General features: G+C 52.6%; 1 protein-coding gene across 1 annotated transcript in view; it reads right to left on the bottom strand.

The window, feature by feature from the left end:
* Nucleotides 1–25541, bottom strand: part of GRIK4 (glutamate ionotropic receptor kainate type subunit 4) — a 436484-nt gene that overhangs the window by 29488 nt on the left and 381455 nt on the right. Inside the window, exons 14-15 of the mRNA XM_062198401.1 lie at nt 12106–12219; nt 401–510 (exon numbers count right to left, since the gene is read on the bottom strand). Coding sequence (XP_062054385.1) covers nt 401–510; nt 12106–12219 — 224 coding nt within the window. The remainder of the gene's footprint in view (nt 1–400; nt 511–12105; nt 12220–25541) is intronic.

The raw sequence follows: 25541 nt of genomic DNA, 5'->3' as shown, positions 1-25541 counted from the left end.
CTTTGTAGCAGATCGCGCTAAGCACGGGTGCCAGGGCTGCCCAGTGCACAGTGCTCAATCACAGAGATCTGCCTGTCACCTTCCTCTCCTTCTCTCCGTCCCAAGCAAGCCCCCCACCTCAAGCAGGGGCCTGAGACCAGGGGGCTAGGGGCTGCTGGGGGCAAGTGCAGGGGTGCAGTAGCAAGTCCAGACAAGCTCACCCCACCAGATTGTGTACAGCAAGGCTCGTGTGCACAGATGACTGGATGGATAGCTGGGTGGCATGAGCCCGACCGCTAGGCAGTGTCCCCCTCCTTTCCCTCTAATTTGGCCCCAAGATCTCAACCATCCCCCCTCCCCAGTGCAGTTCCCAGAGGCGGACACACGGTGGCGGTGTGAGGACGGGAAGGGGAGAACTTACCGAGCCACAAGGAAGAGGACACAGCTGACAGCCAGATAGGCTAGGAGCATGAAGAGCCAGACACCTGGGGAAAATGGGTCCAGGAAGGAGAAATAGCCCGGCCTGCGACCCTGGGAATGGAGATGAAAGCCAGAGTCAACGCTCACATTCAGTCAGCATGGCCATGGGTCAGAGCAAGGCAGCGTGACTGTGAACTTGGCTTCCACTGGCATTTTTGCGGTACAAAAATGTACTGAAATCCACACACAGCTTTTCATAATATACACTTTACATAAACTTTTTAGAAGACTTCATCCTATGCAGATTTCAAGTTTTTGCACCCAAATTAACTTATTTTTAATTCCAGTTTTCCAAGTTTTTTTTTTTATGATTTTATTTATTTGAGAGGTAGAGTTACAGATAGAGAGAAGGAGAGACAGAGAGAGAGGTCTTCATCCACGGGTTCACTCTCCAAATGGCCTCGACAGCTGGAGCTGAGCCAATCTGAAGTCAGGAGCCAGGAGTTTCTCCTGGATCTCCCACGTGGTATAGGGGCCCAAGCCACTTGGGCCGTCCTCCACTGCTTTCCCAGGCCAGAAGAAGAGAGCTGGATTGGAAGAAGAGCAGTGAGGACACAAACTGGTGCCCAAATGGGATGCCAGCGCCGCAGGCAGAGGCTCAGCCCACTGTGCCACAGCGCCGGCCCTCTAAGAACCTTTTGAAGTAGCCCTGAACAGATTGTAAGTGGAAGAGCAAGGATCCAAATGCATGTTTTGTGACCCAGCCCAGGACTTGCACTACTACGCCATGGAAAAATGTGCCTTTGTCCCAAGCCAGGAATAGAAACCTGGACTCCAATCTCCCTGCCATTTTCACAAGAAAACAACACGGATGGAGAAGGGTGGAGTTAAGGCATCTGCTCTGCATTTAGCTGCGTGCTCTCAGGCAAGTCCCAGCCCTCCCAGGCCTTGGTTGAAGCAGGACTAGATCAGAGAGGACCCACGATGCCCATGGAATACAGACAGCCCACACACTTGCTCTGCTTACCCTCTGGGTGTTAATTGCCAACAATGAGTACACGATTTCATCTAGCAGTCTAGATTCTGCTGTTTTCATTAAACATGAGGCATCTGAGAACGACAGAGCTGAGTGACAGCTGTCCAACATCGACAAGGCATTCTCTCTCCAGCTCCCTGCCGCTCCTCTGTCTTGCCCTGTGCTTGCTTCTTTCATTTAGCACAAAGCCACCAGACTGGATGCTCCTGAGAACCGCTCTGGAAAATGCTCTGGTCATGATCCCAGGCATCCAAGAAGCCCATGGATAGGACTGGAAGTCCATGTGAAGCTGGGGGCTCAAGCTCAAGGCCATACCGGTCATGACATAATCTGTCCATACGCAGGAGCACTGCCTCTGCATAGGGGTTCTCAGAAACACACAAAGGGCCATACCTGTGTCAATACACAGCTAAACTCAACCAGCTGGCTGAGCTACTGCCCATCTGTAGGAGACTAGAAGGAGACAAGAAACAGCAGCAGTAGCTGTTCCCAAGGCCACGTGGGAGACGTGTGGGAGGGGCACAGTTCTGCAGGGTCCTGGTGGATTTGCGTGCCTGATCACGGCTGCTTTTCAGCTTCTCTCTGGATGGCCTTCCATTCCTTCTGGGGATCCTGTGGGCAGTTCCTGAGCCATCTAGGGCACCGTTTTACTCTACTCTTTGAGACAAAGAGGGTGCATAGCAATGGCATCAACAGCTCACCCCCTGCCAGTGGGGCGGCCGCTCCGGGCCTCGTGGCCTATCGGCAGTGTGACAGCGACCTCTCGGTGGTCTGTCTGAACTTGATTTTCTTTCACAATACAGCTTGGCCCAGGCTCTCATACCATTTGCCAGTTCTCTGCCTCCTGACACATCCACATATGGTCTGCACAGAATATTCAGATGATGTAAGAGGAAAATGAGACAATTGGAAGGACACAGCCCAGTAACTAAGGGAAGAAATAGAAGATTGAGGGAAGTGGCCATCTGAGCGTGCCTGGTCCCATCAGTATGTAAATCCTCTACCACGAAGAGTGGGGAACAGCAGCGGGGCCCGTGCTGGACATCATCAGAAGGGACAAAGGACTCAGTTCCACCCACACAGCCACTGTAGCAGAAGTCACCTGCTTGTTCCAGGTGTGGGGTCCTTCCTGACCTCACACTTCCTCCGAGCACACACACACAAATTCCACCTGCCCTGTCACTCACGGCTGCTTCCCCCAGTGTTTCCCAACTGAGAGACACCCGGGAGTGGAAACATCTTTTATTGTTGCTTTCTGAATCTGAAACCCCATTAGATGCTCGATGTCAGAAATCTATACCTGATTATATCACAATGAATGAAATAGAGGAAAATGACAGCACTATTTAAAGCTGCCATATTTGGTTATGGGTGATAAGGAACAATGAAAAGCCATGGGAAAAATTCCCAGAGATGCAAGTTACAAAACACAGAACATCACACAAACAAGGACCAAGACATAAACACAGCTCCGCCAGAAACCTATCAGCCACGTTGGCAAGGCAACATCTGATTCCACTTGTGATTGACTGACGCCAACCAGAAGAGCAAGGAATGGGCAGACATTTGAGATTTGGGTCTGGGCTCACACAGCCTTGGCTTGGGCTCAGCCCATACTGTTCAGATATGCCAAGGAGAAGTATGTTCCTTGCAAGAGTCTGAATGCTTACCATTTTTTTTCTATGCCAATGCTTTCGTTTGCTTCCTTCCCAAAGGACATCTGAGTTACTGGTGCCTGGAGCAAATCAAGTGTCATATGTCATAGGCATTTCTTCCAAATAATAGATTTTCCTGAACCCAAAGGATGCATGATGGTGATACTTTTCTTCAGAACTCAAAGTGTTCTCTTGATTTCAATACCCAATTTTCCATACTGACAGATGGAAGAACGGAGACCTGGGGAGGTTAAGTGCCTCTCTCAAATCATTGGTGATGGCTTCGATCTCTGGTGCTCATTCGTCAAGCTGTGCCATAGGCATGCCATGCTATCCCTCATGCAGATGGCAGCTGCACAACATCTTCCTCTCCTTCCCATCTCCGTAACTTGCTCCCATAAACTCTCTAATTAATCCCACGCCTTCTCCCCACTGCCAGCAGCAACTCAACCTACTCTATCTCAGCACCGCAAAGTACTCTTAGCCATTATTTATCTAAACCCATCATCATTTACTGTGACTCCGTTGTGTTTATAGGCATTTGTATTGATTTACACATGCTTATGCTGACTGCAAGTTGGGCCAGTTCCTGGTACATACAACCACTTTGGAGGCGGGTAAGTGGGTCTAATAGATAGCCTGTGCCCCCAATGTCTAGAACAGGTCATGTCCAGCTGATGGAATGGCAGAGTACACGGTGGCAAAATCAGAACCGGTTCCCTTGACTTTCGAGTGGTTCTTCACACGGACCACATCAGAGCCTGCAGCCTTGGCCCTCTCTGATGGTGGGGACCCAAAGGGTTTGTCACCAATGGACTACAATCTCGGTGTGCTGAGGTCCTCTAAATAGTAGCAGTGGGGCTGCCCATGGGGCCATAACGTGGCACTAAACTCCTCTTACGTGTCAAACCTTCCTCTTGCACTTAAAAAACAGCTCTAAGCTGGCAGACACTTTACTCTATGGGTACTAAAGGAAATGATATTACAGTAATAATGCAATTGCTTTTCCCGTGTCTGGAGCCAAACGCACGGGGACACCAGAGCCAGATAAAGCAGGGCAGGTGGTGGATTCAGCACAGACGCTGCAGCCCCACTGCCCGGCGCTGCCACTTACAAGGCTGTGACCCTGGGCAAATCACTGGACCCGCAGGCCGTCATTTCCTCTTTTGTAACACTGGGGCGACAGTACACGCTACCCTGCAGGGTTGCTCTGAGAACTGGGTGAGCTAACACATCGCATGTGCTGTGCTCGGATTTGTTTCCATTCTGTCGAATGCTAGCCCTGAGGTCCCGCTCAGACTACCCTGAGAGGGACGGGGTAGATGGTACGTAGTGGAGGAGATGGCTTCCATTTATGCTGACGCCTTCTGCAAAGGACAAGCAATACTGTTTTCTTTCCTATGGTGACATGTGCCTCAGGTGCTTGGGGAGAGGACACCATCTGCCCGCAGCCACTTTCTGTAACTCCTGGAGTCCCCGTGGGTGGGTGGTAAGGTGTGAATGACATGGCTTCTCCCAGGACTCTCCAAGGAAGCAACTAGGGTAACACTGGGCCTCCTTCCGGAAGGGTGGCTCTTGGAAACCAGTGACCCCAACCTTTAGACCTTGGCTCCACTTCAGCCTTCCCAGAGGAGGCACTGACAGAGTGGACCAGATGTGTGGCAGGTCCTTCTGGAGCTGTGAAAGGGCCGTGTGCCCTCTCTACCATTTCCCTAAATGCACGCCAATGCAATCAACGGTCTCCCTCGCTATGCTCCAGGCCCTCCCTCACAAGGTCAACGACAAAAGGCTTGCCATGTTGGCCCGTGCTTCTGACCGTCTTTAGAACTAAGCAGCTTCTTGTTCTATAGTCAACACCCAGCAGTGACCGACGGTCAATAAAATTCTCTCCCTGGCTGGCGCGGTAAAAGAACACCTTCTCTCCATAATTGCTTCTGGGAGAGGCAACAGGAGGTGCTTCCTCAGAAATCCATGGCTAGCCTCCCACTGTGTGTCGGCAATGGGCTGTTTTGATGGTATTTTGGTTTAGCGTGCACTCCACTGCCAACTCCAGAATAAACAAGGAGGCAAGCAATTAATTTCTCTCCATATAAAACACCCAGGTGAGTTTGTTGTCTATGTAACTCATATGGTTGGGAGCCTGGTGTGAGTGGACTAAGTTCTAACCCTGGAATTGACCTTGACTTACTGAGTGGCCCTAGGCAAGCCACTCAACTTCTTGGGGGTGCCATTTTCTTCTCCCATAAAATGGAATCACACAATCCATATGAAGGGGGAATATGAGAATCATGAAAACAGTGTTGGGAAGACACCATGAGTTTCTTAGGAGAGAAGCACTTGATAAATAACTAATATTAAAATGATTATACATTCAGGGATCCATATTTCCATTAGATGGCCTATCATGCTACTTAGCTTTAAGGAATAAAACTCTATTCATTTTCCACTTTCTTGTAACAAGAGTATTAAGCAGTATTTGAAATGATTCACTGGTTTACTTAGCATCGTTCTCCATTTTCCTAGACAGTTTTTTTTTTTTTAAATAAAACAGACCTTCTTGAAAAATGGGTAATACATCCAGCAAATGCCATGCATTAACATAATGTTGGCACTTATTTCTCTCTCTTTTTAATCACTGTCTGATTTTTTTTGGCCTACTTTTCCTGATAGAGGAGACTCTAGCTGAGAGTTAAACAGAGAGAAAGAACCGAATAGGAAACTTTACCACTCATCCATGCAAGGTGGAGCTGGACAGGAGTGGGGAAAGCGGTGAGCTCACATTTTCCAGGGAGCTCCAGGAGCTCTGGCTGGCTGGGGATCCTGTAGGGGATCACAGACAGGAGTGGTACCCAAAGACTGGAAATGATCTTGAAAGGTCATCTAACATATGGCCTTGACACTGGGAAAATCCACCCACTATATCATAAAGACGGATCACTGGAAGTGTGTGGGACTTGGAGACAGAAAACCCAGCTTCAACACCTCCTGCACCACTGAGTGGCCTCTCCTCCTTCTGTTGCAATGAATAGGCCCATGGAGCTTTAGAATCCTGCCATGCAAAATGGGAATCCTACCACCTGCCTTGCAACATTGCTGCATTAAACCAGACCCTGCATGTGGAAGACTTTCATCAATGAAGAGACGTTGGTCAACAAATATCTTGGACATCTGCCCCACCTCTCTAAAATTGTCAACATTGAGTTGTTTAGATGAGATTAAGCCACTTGGGGGTTTTATGTGCCGCATGCTGAATCCCAGGTTGGTTTCTGGCACACTCTAATGATGTCTTGCTATAACAGTTAGGGTGTACTTGAGTAATGCAAACTTATTTCAGTATTAGTCTGTCTGAGCAAAACATCATTAGGCAAATTGCTGCAAAAGCAAAAAAGACAGAGAGCTACTTGATACACTGTGTAGGTCAAATATAAGAGCTTTCGTTTTCCCTGTTTTTCTCCCTTTGCTTACCCAAACCCTGCAGGACTCACGGTATGCATCTGCAGTATCAGCAAACTTGGCCTCAGTGCCTTTGGTGTCACCATGTTGTCCTGTTACACCAAATACTGAGCTTCTCTACAAGAAGCACTGAGCTAATTTGCCAAGGAAATCAGGGGAGCCTTGAGCTTCAGATCTCCTATCCCTTGACTCCCGTCCTTGGAGCACCAGAGCACCCCAGATTCTAAAGGCCAGGCCACAGACATATGGCCTAAGTGCTTGTCTGGCCCCAGCCACGGCTTCTGACAGCTTCCCGGTGGATGCTGTGTGGTGGGTGGATGTGTGAACACCTGAAGGGAGACAGCAGTGAGTTCAGGTAGCAGCTGTGGCCAGGCCTGAGCAGATGTGTCTGGGCTGCCTGAGACATCTGCTTCCCATCTCCTTTTGTTCTCAAGGCCAGAAAGGAAAAACGTAAGCTGGGGTCACTTATCCTATTGCCTGGCCTTGCAGAGCCACATAACAGAAACCCAGGTTCCTGGGGCTCAGGGCTGCCCACCCAGAAGCCACAAAGGGAGGGCTGCTGCTCACTGCCCACCAGGTCACTGAAGTGTTGGTCCCTTCCCTCCTTCCCTCCCTCCTTCATTCTCTCCTTCTTCCCTTCCCCTCCCTGCACACTGCATATCTGCAATCAACATTTTCCACACCAAAAATCATATCATTGAAAAAATCTGTGGTCTGACAAGAAAGTGCCTTCCCCTTACTGCAGCTCCCACTGGTGTCTACTTAGGGAGAGACAGATAAAGACTTTTGAAAAATGCAGCAGATCAACAGTAAAAAAAAATGCCCAAGCCAGAGTCCTTAGCTCGCCCCTTGAGTCACGGGGAGTAAGGAGTAAAAACAGCCAAGCATCCTTCTTATTTTGGTCCTAGGAATGCCTGAGCAGAAATAGCGATTGCTCTGATGTTGGGAAGAAGGCAAACATCCCATCATTAACTCTAGATGTCCCACGTTCATGAAAAAGCCTGGATAATCACAGATTGCTGAAAACTCGCAAATTATTTTTCTGGTTGTCTTCAGACCTCAGAGCCACACTTGCCGCTGCCTGTTACGAAGATGCTTTGCCAGCGGTTCTTCGCCAGGCATCTCCACTTGGCGTGCGTGATTTGCACTTGCGCACACAGGTTTGAGCGCCACCAGATGCTCACCTTTAGGTAACCGGCACTCATCAGCAAGGTGACCTCACAGACACAGAACTCAGAGAGTCTGGAGCCTTCGCGATTTTCAAAGAGATTAGATTAGCCATGTTTCTGCTCACAGGTAACCAGCAAAGTACAGAAAATCGACAAAACAATAAACATCTGGTATTGAATTTTAATTCGATTCCATCCTCACTACTGCATTGGCGACAGCTTCTCTACGTAGTTTTAGATTTAGGTCCTTTTGATTTAGGGCTCCACGAGGACCTGTACCCTTTGCAGTCCCCGCTACGGCCTCCTTTGTTTCAGACACAGCTCAGTGCGCTTCGGCCTCACCCAGGCTCCTCTGGCTCAGTCAGTTCAGGATGTTCCCTCCCGGCCTCTCTGTGACTTTCGCAGCGTCGTGCCTCACACTCGCAATCCACTCGATAAATATTTGTTGAATAAGCGCACACACTGTCAGTTCTGCTCAGTGCAAGCTGCTCGTGCCAGCACTCGTTTTTTATTCCGCTTGGCCCCCTGTTATAAATCAGATCCGAGCAGCCAGGTGGCATAGTGGTGCCTCCCTGTGGAGGCTGGGAGAGGAGAGGAATCCTCAGCAGACCGGGGAACTGTACTGGTCAGGGTCCCCCAGGAAAACAGAGCCAAGAGGAGATTTATTGACTGGCCGATTGACAAATTGGTTGGAATGGGCTCACGTGACAGTGGGAGCCCAGAAGTTGAACAGGCTGGAAGGCTGCAAACTCAGGCAGGAGTTTATGATAGCCTTACAGCAGAACTCCTCCTTCAGAAAAAAAAATTCAGTTTATTCTTAGAGCCGTCAACTGATTTGCTACCCACAGCATCACCTCCTTTCCTCAAGGAAGTGTCGGGGTGGGGAACGTCCAGCCTGCAGGCAGTAGAAGGCCCACGGAATCATTTGCTCTGGCCCTGCCAAGGCAACCTCAGGAGGGACTCGAAATCCAATATATCAATAGCAGCCTAATTTTTGAGTTGATAATTTTGTATGGTCCATGGATGATGTTATAAATGTCCAAATAGCCCTTGGCAGACAAAAAGGTTCCCCACCCCTGCTGGATATAAATCACACCTGCAAAACACCTCTGCAGTGGCACCTGGACTAGTGGTTGACCAAACATCTAGCAACCCAGGCCAGCCGAGCTGACACAAAAACCAGGAACTAACAAGGTCACAGGTCTGCAGGTGATAGGTCACAGTCGGTCAACAACCCAACACAGGATCCCCATGGGTCGGTGACGTGGGGTTTAGTTCTGGTTCTCTGTGATGAGGTAGCCTAGTTGCAGGTGTTTGCAGGTGACTTGGGGTCAGATGCCTCCCCCATGGGCCACGGGTCACCAGCAGGGCTCTCGTTCTATCTGTGTTAATCAAGAAATCAAGGGCAGAGATGGCTTCATAGCTATCACAGGCCAGACAGAGGAATCTGGAGACAGGCTGTCTCTTCATTTCTTTCGGATGCCCCCTCAGGGTTCAGTGTGTGTGGGTGGAAACGAGAAATGGTGCTGGCTGGAACCGCCTCGGGAGCCCTGACCGATGTCGCAATGACGAGAACGCTGTCCTTGGGTAGGAAGACCTACACTCCAGGCCCAGCTCTGCCCGACTCTGGTCTCCGTCTCTGCATGTTGGCAATTACAGCTCCTGGCCTCTTTCCTCAAACCGCACTCCAGAGAACCAAACAAAAAAGGGGCTGCACAAGTGCTTTACGGGACAAGGATTCAAAAATTCCGTATACCAGGGTGCTAGCTGGGACCACAGAGAGCACAGGCCCGAATCACACTACTCTTGGGTGAAGCCCTGCTCCTTCACTTGTTAGCAAGTAGCCCCTGTCCAGTTTTTAAACTGATTGCACTTTGGGGCCAGTGTTGCGGCACAGTGGGTTAAGGTGCCACATGCGTCGCTGGCATCCCATTTGGGAGTACGGGTTCAAGTTCTAGCTGTTCTGCTTCTCTCTTCAAGCTCCCTGCTAATGTGCCTGGATAAGCAGTGGAGGGCGGACCAAGTGCTTGGGCCCCTGCCACTCACTTGGGAAACCTAGATGGAGATCCTGGCTCCTGGCTTCAGCCTGGCCCTGGCTGTTGTGGCCATATAGGGAGTGAACCAGAAGATGGAAGATCTCTCTTTGTCTATCTCTCCCCCCAGCACACAACTCTTTCTGTTGTTCTGCTTTTCATATAAATAAATATTTTTTTTAAAATCCTCCATTTCCTTTTGTCCAAAATAGGAACAACAATACTGTGTTAGTTTCCCAGGACTGCCATCAGAAAGGCCAGCAATTGGGTGGTTTAAAAGAACCTCCACATGTCAGCTCACGGTTCTGGATGCGGGAAGACCAAAATCAAGCTGTCGGTAGGACCGGGCCATCGCTGCAGCTCCTTGTTTCTTTTAGCCTCTGTGGTTGCTGGCAATTGGTGGACTTCCTTTAAGTTCATCACTCTAAGCCCTGCTTCCCAATTCCAATGGCATCCACCCCCATGGGACTGCGTCCAAATTCCCCTCTATTTATAAGGATCCGCATTATTGGATTAGGATCCACTCTAGCCAATATGACCTCTTCTTTAACTAAATCATTGCTGCTGGGGCTGGCGTTGTGGCCCAGTGGGTTAAGCCACGGCCTGCGACACTGGCATCCCAGAGTAGAGTGCCAGTTCGAGTCCTGAATATTCTGCTACGGTGCCTGTTAAGGCAGTGGAATCTGGTCCAAGAGGTTGGGACCCTGCTGCCTACCTGGGAGGCTCCTGGCTTCATCCTGGACCAGCCCTGACCATTGTGATCATTAGGGGAGTGAACCAGCAGATAGAAGCTCTCTTTCTATGCCTGTCTCTCTCTGCCTTTGTCACTCTGTCAAATAAATAAATCCTTAAAAAAAAAAAATAGGCCAGCAAAGACCCTCTGTCCAGACAAGGTCGCCTTCACGGGTCCTGAGGATTAGGACTCCAACATCTCTTTTTTGGGGAGGACACCATGCAACCCACAACAACATCCCACATCACAGGGCCCTGCTGGAGTCTCTAGCACATGGGAGGTGCTCAATGAATAGGAACTAAGGGCACTTTTGAAGTGTCAATTGAAAAAATTAAAAATTCAGTTGAAAAAGAATGAGCAGGAGGAAGCTGGCTTGGCCAGTTCAGGTGCCCCAACTCTAACAAACACAGACACGTCAGCAATAGCACTGACAGCCACTGCACCCTCACGTTTCTGTCTGTCTTAGGCTGGGGACTTAGGGGTTTGGATGATGCTGCCTCTTCTTCCACGTCATTTAGCCGTCTTTCCCAAGCTGGGAGACATCCATCTGTCCATGATGGGCACCCAGGCCTGGCAAAGGACAAGGCCGAGCTGAGCAGCTGAGCGAGCTGCCTGGAGAAACCAGAGCCACTGACAGCTGCCAATGACAGGAGCCAGGCTGCAGCTGCGGAGGCAGCACTTCTCCTTCTTCTGGATCTGGGACGTGCAGCCTGGGAAGGCGTCACCTCTTCAGCAGGCCTGTGGGGTGACCTCTTGGTCCCTCCCCTGTTGGGCCATCTCGTGGTGCCAGGTTAGGGACTGTAGTACCCACCGGCAGCTGAGCGATGGACACCGACAATGACTCGCGTCCCAGAGCAGCGGGGAAATGCATGTGAGAGATGTGCACTTGCAGCCAGGTTGGATGGAAGGAGGAAAGGAAAGCTCTGGAGGTCCAGTAAGGTAAAGCAGGTGTAGACGGCAGCTACGGGTTGGAGGGGTGACGACTATCCACTTGGTGGATGAGACCCAGACAGGGCTCCTCTGCCCCGTACCCTACTCCAGCCAATACGCTTAGAGGTCATGTCCATCCTCGGCTGCCTGTTGTGTGCTCCTGCAGATTCACTGGATGCTCACTGTAGCCAACCTTGCCAGAGGACTCTGGTGTTTAGGAGATGCAGAAAGAGGAGGCAGGCCAGATTATCCACACTGACTTTACCAGAACAATCCAGGGAGGAGGAAGTCTACGCTGTCTTATCAGAAGCACTGCTGGGAGTGAATACAGCTGCACCTGCAAGCCGGTGCGGTCCTTGAGAACGCTGGGGTGACAGCGCCCCCCAGAGGAAGCTGAGTGACGATGGGGCGGATCACCGATGCACTGCGCACCAAGCCCCAAACCATCACTCTCGGCCGTTGCTACTCAGTGAGGCACAAGCAATTTTTACTGGAAAACCCACAAGTGCGATTTTTTTCCCCCACCCCTCCTGTTTGCAAGTTCCTGCAGCTGATGGGGGAAAAAATAGCCCAGCACATTTGCATTTAAGTCCTGAAATCTAAATATTTCTGTGAATCATTCATTATTACTATGTAACTCAGTGTTTGCATGCAAATAACTTTAATGACATAAATGCTTATAAAATAAGTCTCTTACCATATGAACCCGGTAAAGAATGCTAATTCCCAGAGTCATGAATGGCTTCGAGAAATCAATCACTTTCTCCCGCTCAGCTGTGATGGTGAGGCCGGCCACAGCCAGATCTGCTTTCTGGAAGAGATAGAGAGAGCTGGTCAGTGGGGTGGCCACGTGAGAGGGGCACTGGGACCCGTGACCAGAGGCTGCCAGTGCCAAAGAGATGTGAGTCTGGGCTGGCTTCACAGCTCAGGGAGTGACTCCTCTGATGATGGCACATCAAGATTTGAGCAATCACGAAATGACAGAAGACACAGATATCAAAGCTATCTATTTTCGACTATTTTTGATTAGACTTCTCTAAATACATAAATAATTCTGAATCCAGGGGATCGATCAGTCTCCAGCTGTCTCAAGGTGAGACTTTGGGAGGGGGGAAACTGGCAGGTAAGAGGCTCCTAGATTCTCCAATTTGAGTAGTTTTTATTCAACGTATTAATTTCTTCAGTCAATTTCACAGAGTGTCTCTGCTGTGTGAGAGATTGCACCCGGTGATGCTGTGGGTAAAAATGCTGACAGCACAGGAATTAGGAGCAGGCCAGTGCAACCCCATTTGTTTCACATTGAGGAAATGGAGACAAGACAGGGAGCACAGAGCCCAAAAGCACTGAGCTCCTCCTTGCTGGAAGTCGGGCCTCCCAGATCTCTGGTCGCTTACGTTGCTGTCCAGGGCAAAATTCAGGTGCCACGAGCAAGACCAATAGACAAGTCTGGCCCCTGTAGTGCAAGATCGCCAGCATTTGTTCTGAAGAGCTTTCCTCCTGCCTCTTTGCTCCCAGATTGCATCTAAAGCACCCACTTCTCGTGACGTCCTGCCTGTACGAAGCCCCCTGGAAGGGAGACGCCATAGAATCCCTCAGTACCCTGCACGGCCAGGAAGTTCTTCTTTCAGTCTAATTTGGATCCCTCCTGTTGAAGGCGAGCCCATTCCTGCTGGTCTGCTCTATTGTCCCTGGTGCAATGGGGAAGCCCAGAGCTGGTGCTCAGTTCTAGTCCGCGTTCTGCAGTGACTACTACACTACCCCACCTAGCATGGTCACTTCACTTCTCTACGCTTCCTTGGCCTTATCCACAAACCAAGACACAGAGAGAGTGCCAGGCCCTTCTCAGCAACTCTCTAACAGCGCTTCACAAGACGCAGTCTGGGCCGCCTGCCTTCGAATCGCCTGCCAATGCAGCTGACACGGGAAGGCTCGGGTCTCACCCCAGACTCCTGGATCAGACTCTGCCGGTAGGCAGCAGGAATCCGTGTGCAGAGCAAGTTGCCCACGTGATTCGAACACAATGCTATGATTTAAGAACTACGCTTGTAACCCAGACTGGCTCCAACAAATTACATTCCAGCTCCCTTAGCTCCTTCTAATGCTAGTCGATCTGTTGATGGAAAAGATAAAGAAAGAAATGAGGAACAGTGAGGTGTCCTACATTGTACAAACAGGTCAGTCACACACGCACACAGATACACACACACACACGTGAGTCTTCCCAAACCACTGCAGAGCAAATAGGGAGACAGATACACTGGCCATCATCTCACACAAAAGACAACTATGATTTGTGCATGGGAAGGCAAATCTACTGGCAAAGCTAAGTTTCTTCCACACCCCAACCCCAATGAACATCCCAGCTGCTAAAGCGGTCACATGACCCAGCACAGGTTAACAAACTCAGGGCCTGACGAAGCGAGGCATACGTACACGAACCTGTGCAGATGCAAGAAGTTCTTCGGAACAAGTGGACAACGCGAACGGCTCATTCTGTGTTTTCCCAGCAGGGTGCTGATTACGGCTGTCAAGCAAATCAAGCCTCGGCTTACAGAGTGGGGTCTGATGACGGATCGGCGGCGCCTTCCTTTGGGGACTCTCCCAGAATCTCAGCTCCCCAGCGTCGCGGACACTGACTTAGCCTTGGCTTGCGAGTGTGAACGCAAAGTAACAGACATCAACTACAAATATCCTGTGGCTACTGTGCCTCTGTCTTGACTGGGGCCCGATACTTGCAGCAAGGAAGCAAGAGCTAAACGAGTTGGAATCCAGGAACTGAAGTAAAGATTAGGAAAACCAAAACTGATACAACGGGCACGAGGTACACATGGCATCTAGTACTTTCTCTGCTTTTCTTAAATCCAAATCAATGAACCAAACTCTACGTCCCTGTCTTCAAGTTTCCTTTCCATACACCCGGCTGTCCTCCAGAAAGGGTAACCTTTGGATTAAAACGTGGAAAATCATTTCACAAGTCTACAGAAGTTGGCTGACAATGACTTTGTGCCAAACAATTCCATACGTCCCTGCAGAGAGAAAGCTAGGGGTGGACAGCAGCCTGTGTTCAGTGCCGCCGACGCTGTTTCCTGAATACAGGTAGCGTGGCCACACGCAGGGACGTGGCGTGCCTGTCTGCTCACAGACAGACACTTTCCTGAGCTGGGTCTGCAGGGAACCTGCCCACTCATCACCCCCTGCCTTGTTTGTCTTTGTCCCCAATCAAGAGTAAGCTGGGGGCAGAGGAGGCAGAGTAGGAGACGGGAGAGGGCAGTGACAAGCGGCTTTGCGGCGGTGTTTTTAATGTTTAATTGACTCCGTATAGAAGAGTGATTATCTGCCTGAGCTCCATTGCACCCTGGGGTCTTGGCACAATCAGATTATTCCAAAAGATGCGCCTTCATTTTCTTTTACCTTAGTTAAAAAGACACTACGCTCCAAAGCCGCTTTTAGATGAGGAGATAATGTGCCATGAAACCAAACCAACAAGGAAGGGGGCTGGGCACTGCCGAAATGCCTGACCTTGCGGGCGCCGGAGGCCAAGACGGCTGTGGGTGTGCTGCGGCTCATCCAAGGCCTCCTGCTCCTCGGGCCGCTGGTCTGGCCACTTGCTCCCCAGTGGAAAGAGCAGTGGACAAGACATCAGACGACCAGCTCCTGCTACAGCTGGGTCGCGGGCTCACTGTGACCTTAGGCCAGGTCCTGGTCTCTCTGGAACGCTCTGCTCAGCTGTGAGAGGAAGGGGCTCCTCGCGATGCTCTCTAAGCTGTCAAATCCCAGGCTTGGCTTTGCCAGGCTGTAAGAGGTCTAGTGCTGTTTAATGGCCCCGCTTTGCTGGGCGGTCAGCAGATTCAAATGTGTCGGAGGGGTGGAGGAGAAGGAGCTGGTAGGAGACGCCAGCTTACTCTGTCAGCAAAGAGACGAGCTGACAGGGACCCAAGGCGGGGACATTTTACTTTAGGGGTGGAAATCCTGAAAAGTCGGGAAGGTGCAAATTCCACCTGGGGAGAGCAGATCTGACCTTGAACCTGGGAGTTGGAAAACCAGGAAATATCAGGACCCCCAGAGCCCCAGGCAGGGTCTGTTGGAGGAAGAGAAGGACGGGGACAGGAGAGCTGCAGGGAGCCCCCGGGTGCACCTGTCCCCAGGTGTGCTGAGGCGTAGGGGTGCACAGGCACACGGGGTGTATAAATGCATCCCTCCCCGAGAAACGCCTCTCTCCTCGCCCTGCTTCTGATAGGCAGCGCTCTTTGAAGAGCTTTGTGCTCTGCCTCTGAGAGATCCCCTCTTTTATCTCCTGGATGTTTGTGGAATCTACAAGGAGGGCAGGCGGGGAGCCAGCCTGGAGGTGACTTCCAAAACACACTCTCTGTCACCTCGTGGAGTTTAAGAAGGGTCACGCAGCCGCCACCACCGCTATCAAAGCCAGAAGGCTTGGCGCGGCCACCGCTCTTCTCCTGGGACTGGGGGCCTGGCTGGGAGGGAGGCAGCTTTGTCTCGGCAGGGCTCTGGTCTGACAGCGGCTTCACCAGAGAGCCCGAGGGAGGGATCTGAGGGCAGCACCAGGTCCCAGGCAGGCTCTGAAGCAGACCAAGCCTTCGCTGGTCTCCCTAGTTGATCTTTCAGACAGCTGCTGCCCCCTCTTGGACAGAATTCTCTCCCTCCTGCTCGGCAGTGCCTCCTCCACCTGGCTGTCCTCCCTCACACAGTCTGGTAAAGAGACGGGACCACCTCTGCCTCTCACTTGCCATGGAACACACATTCACCTTCTCTGGGACTCAATTTTCTCAGCTGGAAAATGGGCCAGTGCATGCCTATGAATGTTATGTGAGAGACGATGGGTGTGCAAGAGCCTTCTAAGCCATGTAAACTGTAGAGTGCGGCCACAGCAATAAAGGCCTATTAAGGCGATGGCTGAGATGTAGCCTCCAGTGTGAGCCAGTCCTGGCTGGGCTCTGTCATCTACTTCCTTGCTCTTTGATCTTAGGCGAGTCATGTAAAGCCCTCTCATGGGGCTGGCACTGTGGCGTAGCAGGTAAAGCCACTGCCTGTGACACCAGCATCCCATATGGGCACCCATTCGTATCCTGGCTGCTCCACTCCCCGTCCAGCTCCTTGCTGATGGCCTGGGAAAAGTAACAGAAGATGACCCAAGTGCTTGGTCCCCTGCCACCCATGTGGGAGACCCGGTTGAGGCTCCTGGCTTTGGTCTAGCCCAGCCCTGACCATTGTGGCCATCTGGGGAGTGAACTAGCGGACAGAAAATCAGTCTCTCTCTCTCTCTCTCTCTCTCTCTGTGACTCTGACTTTTAAATAAATAAACACATCATTTTTTAAAGAAAGAAGGCCCTCTCAGTTTGCTCCTCTACAAAGTAGGCTAGTATTTGTACCCACCCCTAGAATTGCCAAGAAGGAAAATCAGGCAATATGAATTCCGGGCACAGGGCTTGGTTCACAAGCATCTGCTGTTGCACCGGCAATGGTGCTGGTATGATGATGAACCTGACCTTGAGGATAATCTCACCATGGGCCTCTGGAGACAGATCTTGGCCCCAGTTGAGTTGTGGCCATGGCAGAGATGGGCTAGCTGGTTTTGTCTGTAGTGCTCACTGCTCCCAGAGGCCCCTGGGCACTTGGCTCCCGGTGGGCTTGCCCAGGTGACCTGGAACACACACACAGATGTGTTGCCTCCATGTGTGTCACTAGTGTGACTGTCTCTGTCTGTAGACTCAGGTGAGGACCCCACCCCCTCCCCTGCCAGGCCACAGGTGGCCCCATCCTTTGGAAAACACAGGAACAAACTTGTGGCAGTGTCTTTCCATTAAGTGATTCTCCCCCAGGACAGTGGGCTAAGAAGGGCTCCCGGTGCCTTTGAATCCTCCTTCGGGTCCTCCGTGCTGTCTCTCATCAGCCTCCCCACTCTTCTTGCCCAGCTTGTGCCTCCCACTTCCTGCTGTCATTTATTTAACTCCGTAATTGTGTCACTTAACTCCAGAAAGCTTTGGGAGGCTATAGTTGAAATGAGAAAACGGCACCCAGAATAGGACTGTACTGAGCACTCCTGGAAACCTTCATTCCCAGGTAATTGTCTCCGGAGAGCTCCTGTATATTGAGAAGGCTTACGGAATTCCAAGCAAGGCCAGGCCGGAGGCTGTGAAAATGGGATCCGGCATTATCCATTAACACCGGAGAGGGAGGCGTGCCGAGGCCAGCGGGCAAGGCTTTTCTCAGACAGGTAACAGGTTCTGGCCGAGGGATGACAGGGGCCGCTGAGCTCACTCGGTCACCCAGTGAGTACCGTGTCACGAGGTCCGCCCTTGAAAGCGAAGTCTCTGCCCCCTCCCTGACTACTGACGCCTGTTCAAGGCTCAGTGTGACCTCTCTGCTTTCTGGCCTTCCACTCCATGCTATGGGATGGGACTCAACGACGAACAAGAGCTTGCGGTCCAGGGCACGAAGCACACAGTCTCCAAGCTGTCAAAAATGTTTTCTTTTTAACGCCCCTTGTGCGAAGTGCTGTAAGAGAGTCACGGCCAGCCCCAAAGGCAGGCAGAGCCGGGGGGCTTTGGGAGTGTGGGAGGCCACAGGGGCTCTCCTGAGCTGAGGCCGCCCCCTGAGCAGGAGTTATCTGTTAGAGGATCTTCGGGAGCATTCTTAGTGGGAGGGACAGCATGTGCCAAGGCCCTGGAGCAGGAGGAAGCTTGGTGCATCTCAGGGCTGGAAGAAGCCCGGGAAGTGTGCTGGAAGATGAGCTGGGGCAGGGGAGCAGCCAGGCATCCGAAGAGCCCTCCAAAGGCCCAAGAGCATTTTAACCCACGGCTAACCTACAGGCTCGGATTAGTGACAGTGCAGCTAGCACCAGAGCCCTCCTGTGTGTCAGGCCCTGAGCCAAGTGCTTCACCTGGATCCTGTCACTCAGCCGCCACAACCCCTCCCCTTGTGCAGGTTGCCTTAGTAGCTCTATTTTATAGGTTAGGAGACTGAGGCACAGAACGATGAAGCAACTTGCCTAAGCTTGAACAGCCAAGAAGTGGCCGAGCCAGGATTCCAGCGCGGGCAGTTAGGTTTCGAAGGCTGTGTCCTGGACCGGCGACAGATGCAGCTGGCTCTAGGAAGAGAGGCAAGCCGTACCACCCTCGCTTTCACCCCCACTTCCTTGCCACGCATGCCTCTGCACACTGCGCCACCTGGCCTCCAGCCCACGTCATTCCAGCCATGGTCATCACTGACCACCCCCCCCCCCGGTGCAGTTGGCCACGGGGGCCTCTCCAGTCCTTATCTCGCCGGTCCTCCTCGCCAGCTCCCTCCCAGCCCTCCTAATGAGGCCAGGGTCAAGGCCACAGCTCTCATTCTCTCTACCTGGTCAGTCTTGGGACTACACTGCCAGGGGTCACTGTACTTAATCAGACCGGGTTCCAGTTCTAGCCCTGCCAATGAATTACAGGGTGACCCTGGGTCAGCATGGTGTCTGCTCCAAGCTAGGTCCTGTCATCTGTAAAATGGGAATAATAGCTCAGGGCTGTCATGAGGATAAATGAGCTCATCCACGTAATGCACAAAGCACACTACCTGGCATACAGTACGTGCTCAATAAATGATTATTAATACTACACGTCAGGAAAAGTTAATATTATATTTAATAATAAATAATAATTAATTGAACATTAATACTATGCTTCTAGCAAAGTTTGCTCCATGAAATGTATCCATCGTCCTCTTAAGAAATGACCCACGACTCACTGCCCAGAAGGCCAGCCTGGGAGCTGGGCCCTGGCAGCCTGCTCACTCCCGTGCATAAGCCCTGCTTCCACCACGCTGCACCTGGAGCCCACCCTCGGCCAGCCGTGCTCCACGGACTCACAAACACAGCGTATCCTTTCCTCTGCCACACTTCCTCTACATGAAAAGCCCAGCCATCAGCGCCCCCTTCTCTTCCTAAGGCTGCCTGCCCCGTAAACCTTCCCTGATCAGCATCCAGGAATAAGCCCACCCTTCCCCCAGATACCAGAGGAGCTAGGATTCTCTTTGTCCCACTCCTACATCTCTGACACAGCCACACACTGGCTGTGTGACCTCAACGTCTCTGTGCCTGTCTCTTTGCTGATCCAGAGTTCTCACCCTCATGAAGCCTCTGTGAAAATTAAACAAACAACTCAGGCAAAGCCTCAATCTCAATACATGTTAGCTCTTACTATTATTGTTGTTGCTGGCATTCACATGTATATCTATTTTTTAAAGACTTATTTATTTATTTGAAAGGCAGAGTTATAGAGACAGAGAGAGATGGAGAGATCTTCCATTTGCCGGTTCACTCCCTAGATGGCCACAACAACCAAGGCTGGGCCAAGCCAAAATTAGAAGTCAGGATGTTCTTCCAGGTCTCCCATGTGGGTGGCAGGGACCCAAGCATTTGGGCCATCATCCGCTGCTTTCCCAGGCCATTAGCAGAGAGCTGGATTGGGAGAGGAGCAGCCAGGACACAAACTGGCACCCATACGGGATGCCAGCACTGCAGGCAGTGGCTTAACCCGCTGTGCCACAATGCAGGCCCACACATGCATATCTTATTTATTCACTAGATTATAAGTTTCCTGAAGCAGAAACCAAGTCTTTCAAACACTTGTCAGCATTGTGAGCTGTCACTAGCACACACACTAGCACACAAAGCACCTAAGGCCCAGAGAGGTTAGTAATTTGCTCAAACCCACACAGCCAGGACCCAGAGAAAGCCACACACACACGGATCCTCAAGACGATGCACTTTGCCTTCCTACTGCTGCACTGTTCGTACGACTTTCCCAGCGTGGGCACACCGTAAGACCCTAACACACAACCAGTACAGCCCGGCCTGGCCTCCTTAATAACACAGCCTGCTCTCGAGCCGCTTCCTGCTGGCAACAGAATCAGGCTGATTCCTGACAGAGGCCTGTGCGCGGGAGGGAGTGCTGTCAGGAAGCCGGAACATTAGGAACCAGATTCAGGTCACGCTCCGGCCCTGGTTGGACACCAGCCTCACCCGGCAGCCTAAGGCAGACTGGAAGCCTAGACTGCCACTAGAGGGCTCCCTTCTCCCCTTACCCCGTCCCCGGACCCTGTAACACCTTGGACAGCGTCACATGGGGCGCCCAAGCGGAGAAGGGCCCTGCTCCTGCGTTAGGGAGCTGTCAGCGGTGGGGTGGTAATTACACCCAGGCAGAGGCGGGGACACGGACTGGCTCCGAGGAGCTGCTGCCCCCCCTCCCCACCCCCCAGTCCTTGCGAGCTGCAGTAGAGCAGGCTGGCATCTGTGTCGTCGCAGCCCATTTCCAATTAGATTATCTGCTCACTTGTTGTCTTCTGATCGATTTCCCTGCTGCCAGCCTTTCCCCCTCGCCCTCCCGCCTCCAGCTCCTGAGATGCCCAGGGACCACGCTGTGACTCACTGGGGTCACCGAGCCACGCGGTGGTAGCTCACGCCCACTCCGGGCTCCTGTGTGCATGGGCAGGAGTCACCCTTCAGACTTCGTAATAACACGTCCCGGGAAGGCGCACACCTGCTCCCCTGCCACATGAGTCAGGCTGCCTGCCCACTCCACCCGCTGCCGTGGGCGGGGCCCGGGGAAAACTCTTTGGGGTCGTGTAGCACCTGCAAAATGTGTGGGACACCGGATGTCAACCCCACCACGTCTCCCTTCTCTCAGAACCAGGCAATAGGGACAGTTATGGGAATAGCAAATAGCACCGACTTAGTCAACTGTGCCCCCTCCCACACACAATCAACCCAGCCTGCACCCCAAAACGCCTGCTTCCTGTTCAGTCCTGGGCGACTGTGCAGGTGGAGGAGCAGGGAGTCATTAGCATTCCTGGGGAAGCGGCCATGGCGCTCGTAGGTCCAAGTGCTCCCTGGTGCTATTTCTCGAGGTGACAGTCTGTTCTCAGGGTCGGATGGATTTCTTTATAGAGTTAAATTAAAATCCCATGAAATATTTAGTTGGCTCAGCACAGGGCTGTGTTATTGGCCTGTGAGGACAGATTCCAGAAAAGAACCGGAGCTAAGGGAAAGAAGGGCCTGGCAGTGCATTCGCCGGTGAAGTCGTGTGACCCAGAGATCCAGCTGGGTCAGGGGGCCGAGTGGATATTGATGACCTCTGACCTCTCATCACAGGCCCCCTTGTGCCCTGTGGGGGTCAGATGGACGCATGTCTGAATCCCAGCTCTGCTGAGCACATTACCCGAAATCCGAGCTTCAGTTTCTTCACCTCGAAAATGGGCACAGTAGTGTTTTTCTTGGGATTGTAGTGGGAGTTCATTCTAGGAACCTGCGTCCACAGAGGTCGGGCGGAGAGCGCTTCTTCCCAGCGCCGGCAGGGGGCGCTCCGCAGAGGAGAAGGCAGACTGCGCCATTCTTCCCGGGACCCCCTCGGTCTTTAACGGTCTGGTGATGCCTGGTGAAACCTCTTCACAGCACCTGTACAAATACACTCCTCAACGCACTTCTACAACGTTTGTGACACAGCTACGAACGTGTCACGGTCGGGGTGGGTCGCGCCAGGAAGGTGCTGTCGCGGGAAGTGAGGTTCCTGTCGCAGGGCGGGGACCACGCAGATGCAAGGGTTCCCTTCTCTTAGCCTTGGGTGCATGGCGCCCAGGACAAGAACCGCAGGGACGTCTCGGGTTCCTGGCCACACAGCCCCGAGGCGGCACGGCGCCCGGCCAGGGCTGCGGGAGGTGCCCCAGCCAGCCACCCGAGTCTTCTGCCTTGGATCTGCGTGTGGGCCCGTGCCTCTCCGTGAACGCTCTGCTGCTCAGATGCCAGCCTCTAGAGCGGCCCCCGCTTCCCCCATCGCCCCCACCCTCGGGCTCCTTAGCCTGCTCTTGCCTTCACAGCAAGACTGGCGATCTAAACGGTCTTAGTTGCCAATTTACCCGTGGGTTGTCTGTCTTAGAATGCAAACTCTGGGATGCAGGGACCTCTTTCTTGTCCACCCCAGCACCATGTCTCTCTAGAATCTAGAACAGTCCCTGGCGCGTGGCAAATCCCTTGGAATGGAGGCACAGTTGAATGAATGAATGAATGAAAGATCCAAGAAAGAGGAGCTCAATCAGGTGACTCCCTTACCCTCACTCTCCAGCGAGTAAGGGGCAATTTTGTGTTATGTCTAAGAGCACACACACTTAGACCGACTCAGCCACCTGGCAGCTGTGTGCTCTCTGGCAAGTTACTCAACCTCTCTGTGCCTCCATTTCTGCTTCTGGAAAATGGGGGTAGTTATGCTACCTACTTCCCAGGCGTGTTGTGAAGCTTAAATGAGTGACTGGAGGAAGGAGCTTAGAACAGTGCCTGGTGCATAGGATATGTTAGGTAGCAACTGGTAGCCTGAGTCTTGCAACTTAGAGGATTAACTGCAATTTCATTGTCTCAAACATTGTTTCAGAAAACCCAGCAGGTTTTGATGAAGACAGTGCGAGGAAATCCCATGGTCAGCACATCAAGGTACAGTCTGTAGGCCATCACATGTTTGTGCGGCTGAGAGACACAAAAATGACGGAAGGGAGAGTCTGGGTGCAGGCAGGGCCTGATGCTGGCACGTGGCTTCCTCGCGTCACTGCCGCCTCTGCCGTCAGGGTCACATCTGATTTCCTGATGACTGACCGCCACTCCCACACCAAAGGAAGGACAGAAACGGACTCCTGTCTGGGTTTCAGGAGGGTACATTCGCCGTAATCCAAATGCCGCCCTGATGAACCAAACATCCAAGCCACGTGGCAACTTGGCCTCCTCAGGTCGGGTGCTGAGCGCCCACCTGTGTGTCCACTGCTTCTGCCTGTCGCCCATCTCTGCTGGCTGCCGGAAATGCAGCTGCAGGTCCCAGATGCAGCATGGGGCGCTGACACTGAGCGATGCTAACTGGCCCTCCTGGGAATGAAGCTGGCAGTGCACCAACCTTACGGGCAGGGGCTCGCACTGACCTGGCCAGCCCCTCTGCCCACACAGGACGACAGGGGTCAGGCCTGTGCGGCGGCCTGCATGGGCACACTTAGGCAAGCCCCGGCAGGTGGCTTCTGCGGCTGTGAGAATCTGACAGCACCATCGGCTCGCGCTACTCTCTGCATTTGCCATCCATTGTCAGCCGTGTAATTAGGGATATGGTGTGAGTCACAGGCGTGCTATTAAGACCGCTCTGGTTGGGTGAAATAGAGCAGCAGCGATCGCTGGGAGTACTGTTGACAGCCACAGAGAACTCTTGGAGGCCTCTGTGGCACGCCTTCCCCCCTCACAGCCAGTGCGCACCCGCCCCTGCTGCTCAGCCGGCTCCACCCCAGCAGGGACGCGGAGAGCTGACCAATCCGACTGCCACAGTAGACAGCATCCAGTCCTTTCCACAGTTCCTACTGCTGTATGCACAAGTCTAAACAGTGCAAAGCAAAGGAGGGCATTTTCTCATGGATGCTCAGTTTTTGTTTGGGAAAGAGAACCAGAGGCAGCATTATCCACCTTTGGCCACTCTTCCCGGTGCACCTGCTCTGCCCTCTGGCCACTTCCCGGGTGCACCTGCTCTGCTTGCCAAGAGGCGTCTTGCCTTGTGGACAAGGCTCATGTGCCCATCCGTAAGAACAGCTCGGAAGTCAGTGCCCATGGAGCAGATCTGGGCCCCTCAGCAGCCTCTAAGGTCAGCAGTCTTGAGAGACAAGAGGAGCAGGGTCAGTGAAGCCACGTGGTGCTACATTCAGGATAACGGCTACCTTTGAGGGAGGCGGCCTAGAGAGTGGTGAAAGGCAGCGAGCGGGGGCCACGGGGTCTTCAGGCTGCTGCAATGGGCTATTCCTTGACCCAGGCAGTGACTACATGGGATGTCCCCTTAGCGATCACTCGTCAAGCTGAATAATGACTTGTACACTTCTCCGTGTCTGTTGCAACAAGAGCGGTTTTTAAACAGGGGATGTGACCAAGAAGAAGAGAGAAATGGTCACCGTGAATCAAACCCCCCGGGGACAGCGTGGGCTCCAAGGCCTGGCGGCGACACGGTGGCTGGCTGCAGCGCCCACCCTGGCTGTGCCGCAGCCTGGTGATCCCACACCGGCGGGAAAGGCGAGCCCGGGCGTGCACGACTCCTGTGGAGCTCTGTGAACATCTGGGCGGCTGCTCGCCCAAGGAGGGGTAAAATGAACATCTGCATGTTGGGAGTGGATTCGCGTTTGCTGTGGGTGGAGAAGAGTCCAGATCCTTCTTCCAACAGCTGAACAGATTGCACCAGTCCCCGAGGAGGTGCTGCTGCCTGCTGTGAACACCAGGCGAGCCCTGTGGGAGTCTCGCCTCCCCCCGGGAATGCCAATCGCACACCCCCCTCACAAGTGCCAGCCCCACCCTGGAGGAGGGGGCTGGTCTATGCCAGACTCAATAGCGATGCTCTCACAGCGTTTTGTGGGAACGACCCACGCACAGGCCAGAGAGGCATCCGAGAGCCCTTGGTTTATGTCTGCCTCTGGCTAGCTCTGTGACCTTGGTCAACTTAGTTAACCTCTCTGAACTTGCTTTCTCCCAGTTCCCGCTTCCTGAGGCTGTGGTGAGAAATATATGCCTAGCTCGGAGCAGGTGCTTAATAAATGCTCACTGCTCTTGCTATCATGATGCTGTTCCGAACTCTGCCTTCATCCTCTGTCCACTCCCTTGAGTGCTGGAGACCTGGCCTCTGCTTTGGGCTGCACCACCCGGCCTGGTGAGGTTTCCAAGGCTGAGCATTCTAACCCAACTCGCCTCTGCTCATCCCCTCCGCTGTCGGCCAAACGGACACCAGCATGCACGGCTGCCGTCGTCTTGACCACAGCCGCCCTGTCTTGCTGTCCTGCCTGTGTTCCACTCTGCTGCTCCCCGGCAGCCAGCCAGGCCTCTGGCCCACCACTCTGCCACACCCAGGACACAGCAGGACTGCCCAGAGTGTCTCCTGGATTTGGATGAGGATCTGCCTGCCAAGACGTAGCAGTGTCTTTCTGAGCAGAGCCAATGCATCCGCTGACCACGCGTTGCCATTTCAAAGGATCCGGGCCTCCGTCTCGTTGCTTGCATAGCAAATGTGGACACAACTGGGGCAGGAATTTGTCATGAAGCAAGGGCACCCATGGGAGGGCTACAGAAGATGAGGAATGATTCTGTAGGGT

This window comes from Lepus europaeus, chromosome 7, assembly GCF_033115175.1.
Source record: "Lepus europaeus isolate LE1 chromosome 7, mLepTim1.pri, whole genome shotgun sequence".
In the NCBI taxonomy this organism is placed as follows: Eukaryota; Metazoa; Chordata; class Mammalia; order Lagomorpha; family Leporidae; genus Lepus; species Lepus europaeus.
Note: the sequence above shows the minus strand (reverse complement) of the source record. Positions and strands in the feature narration are given on the sequence as shown.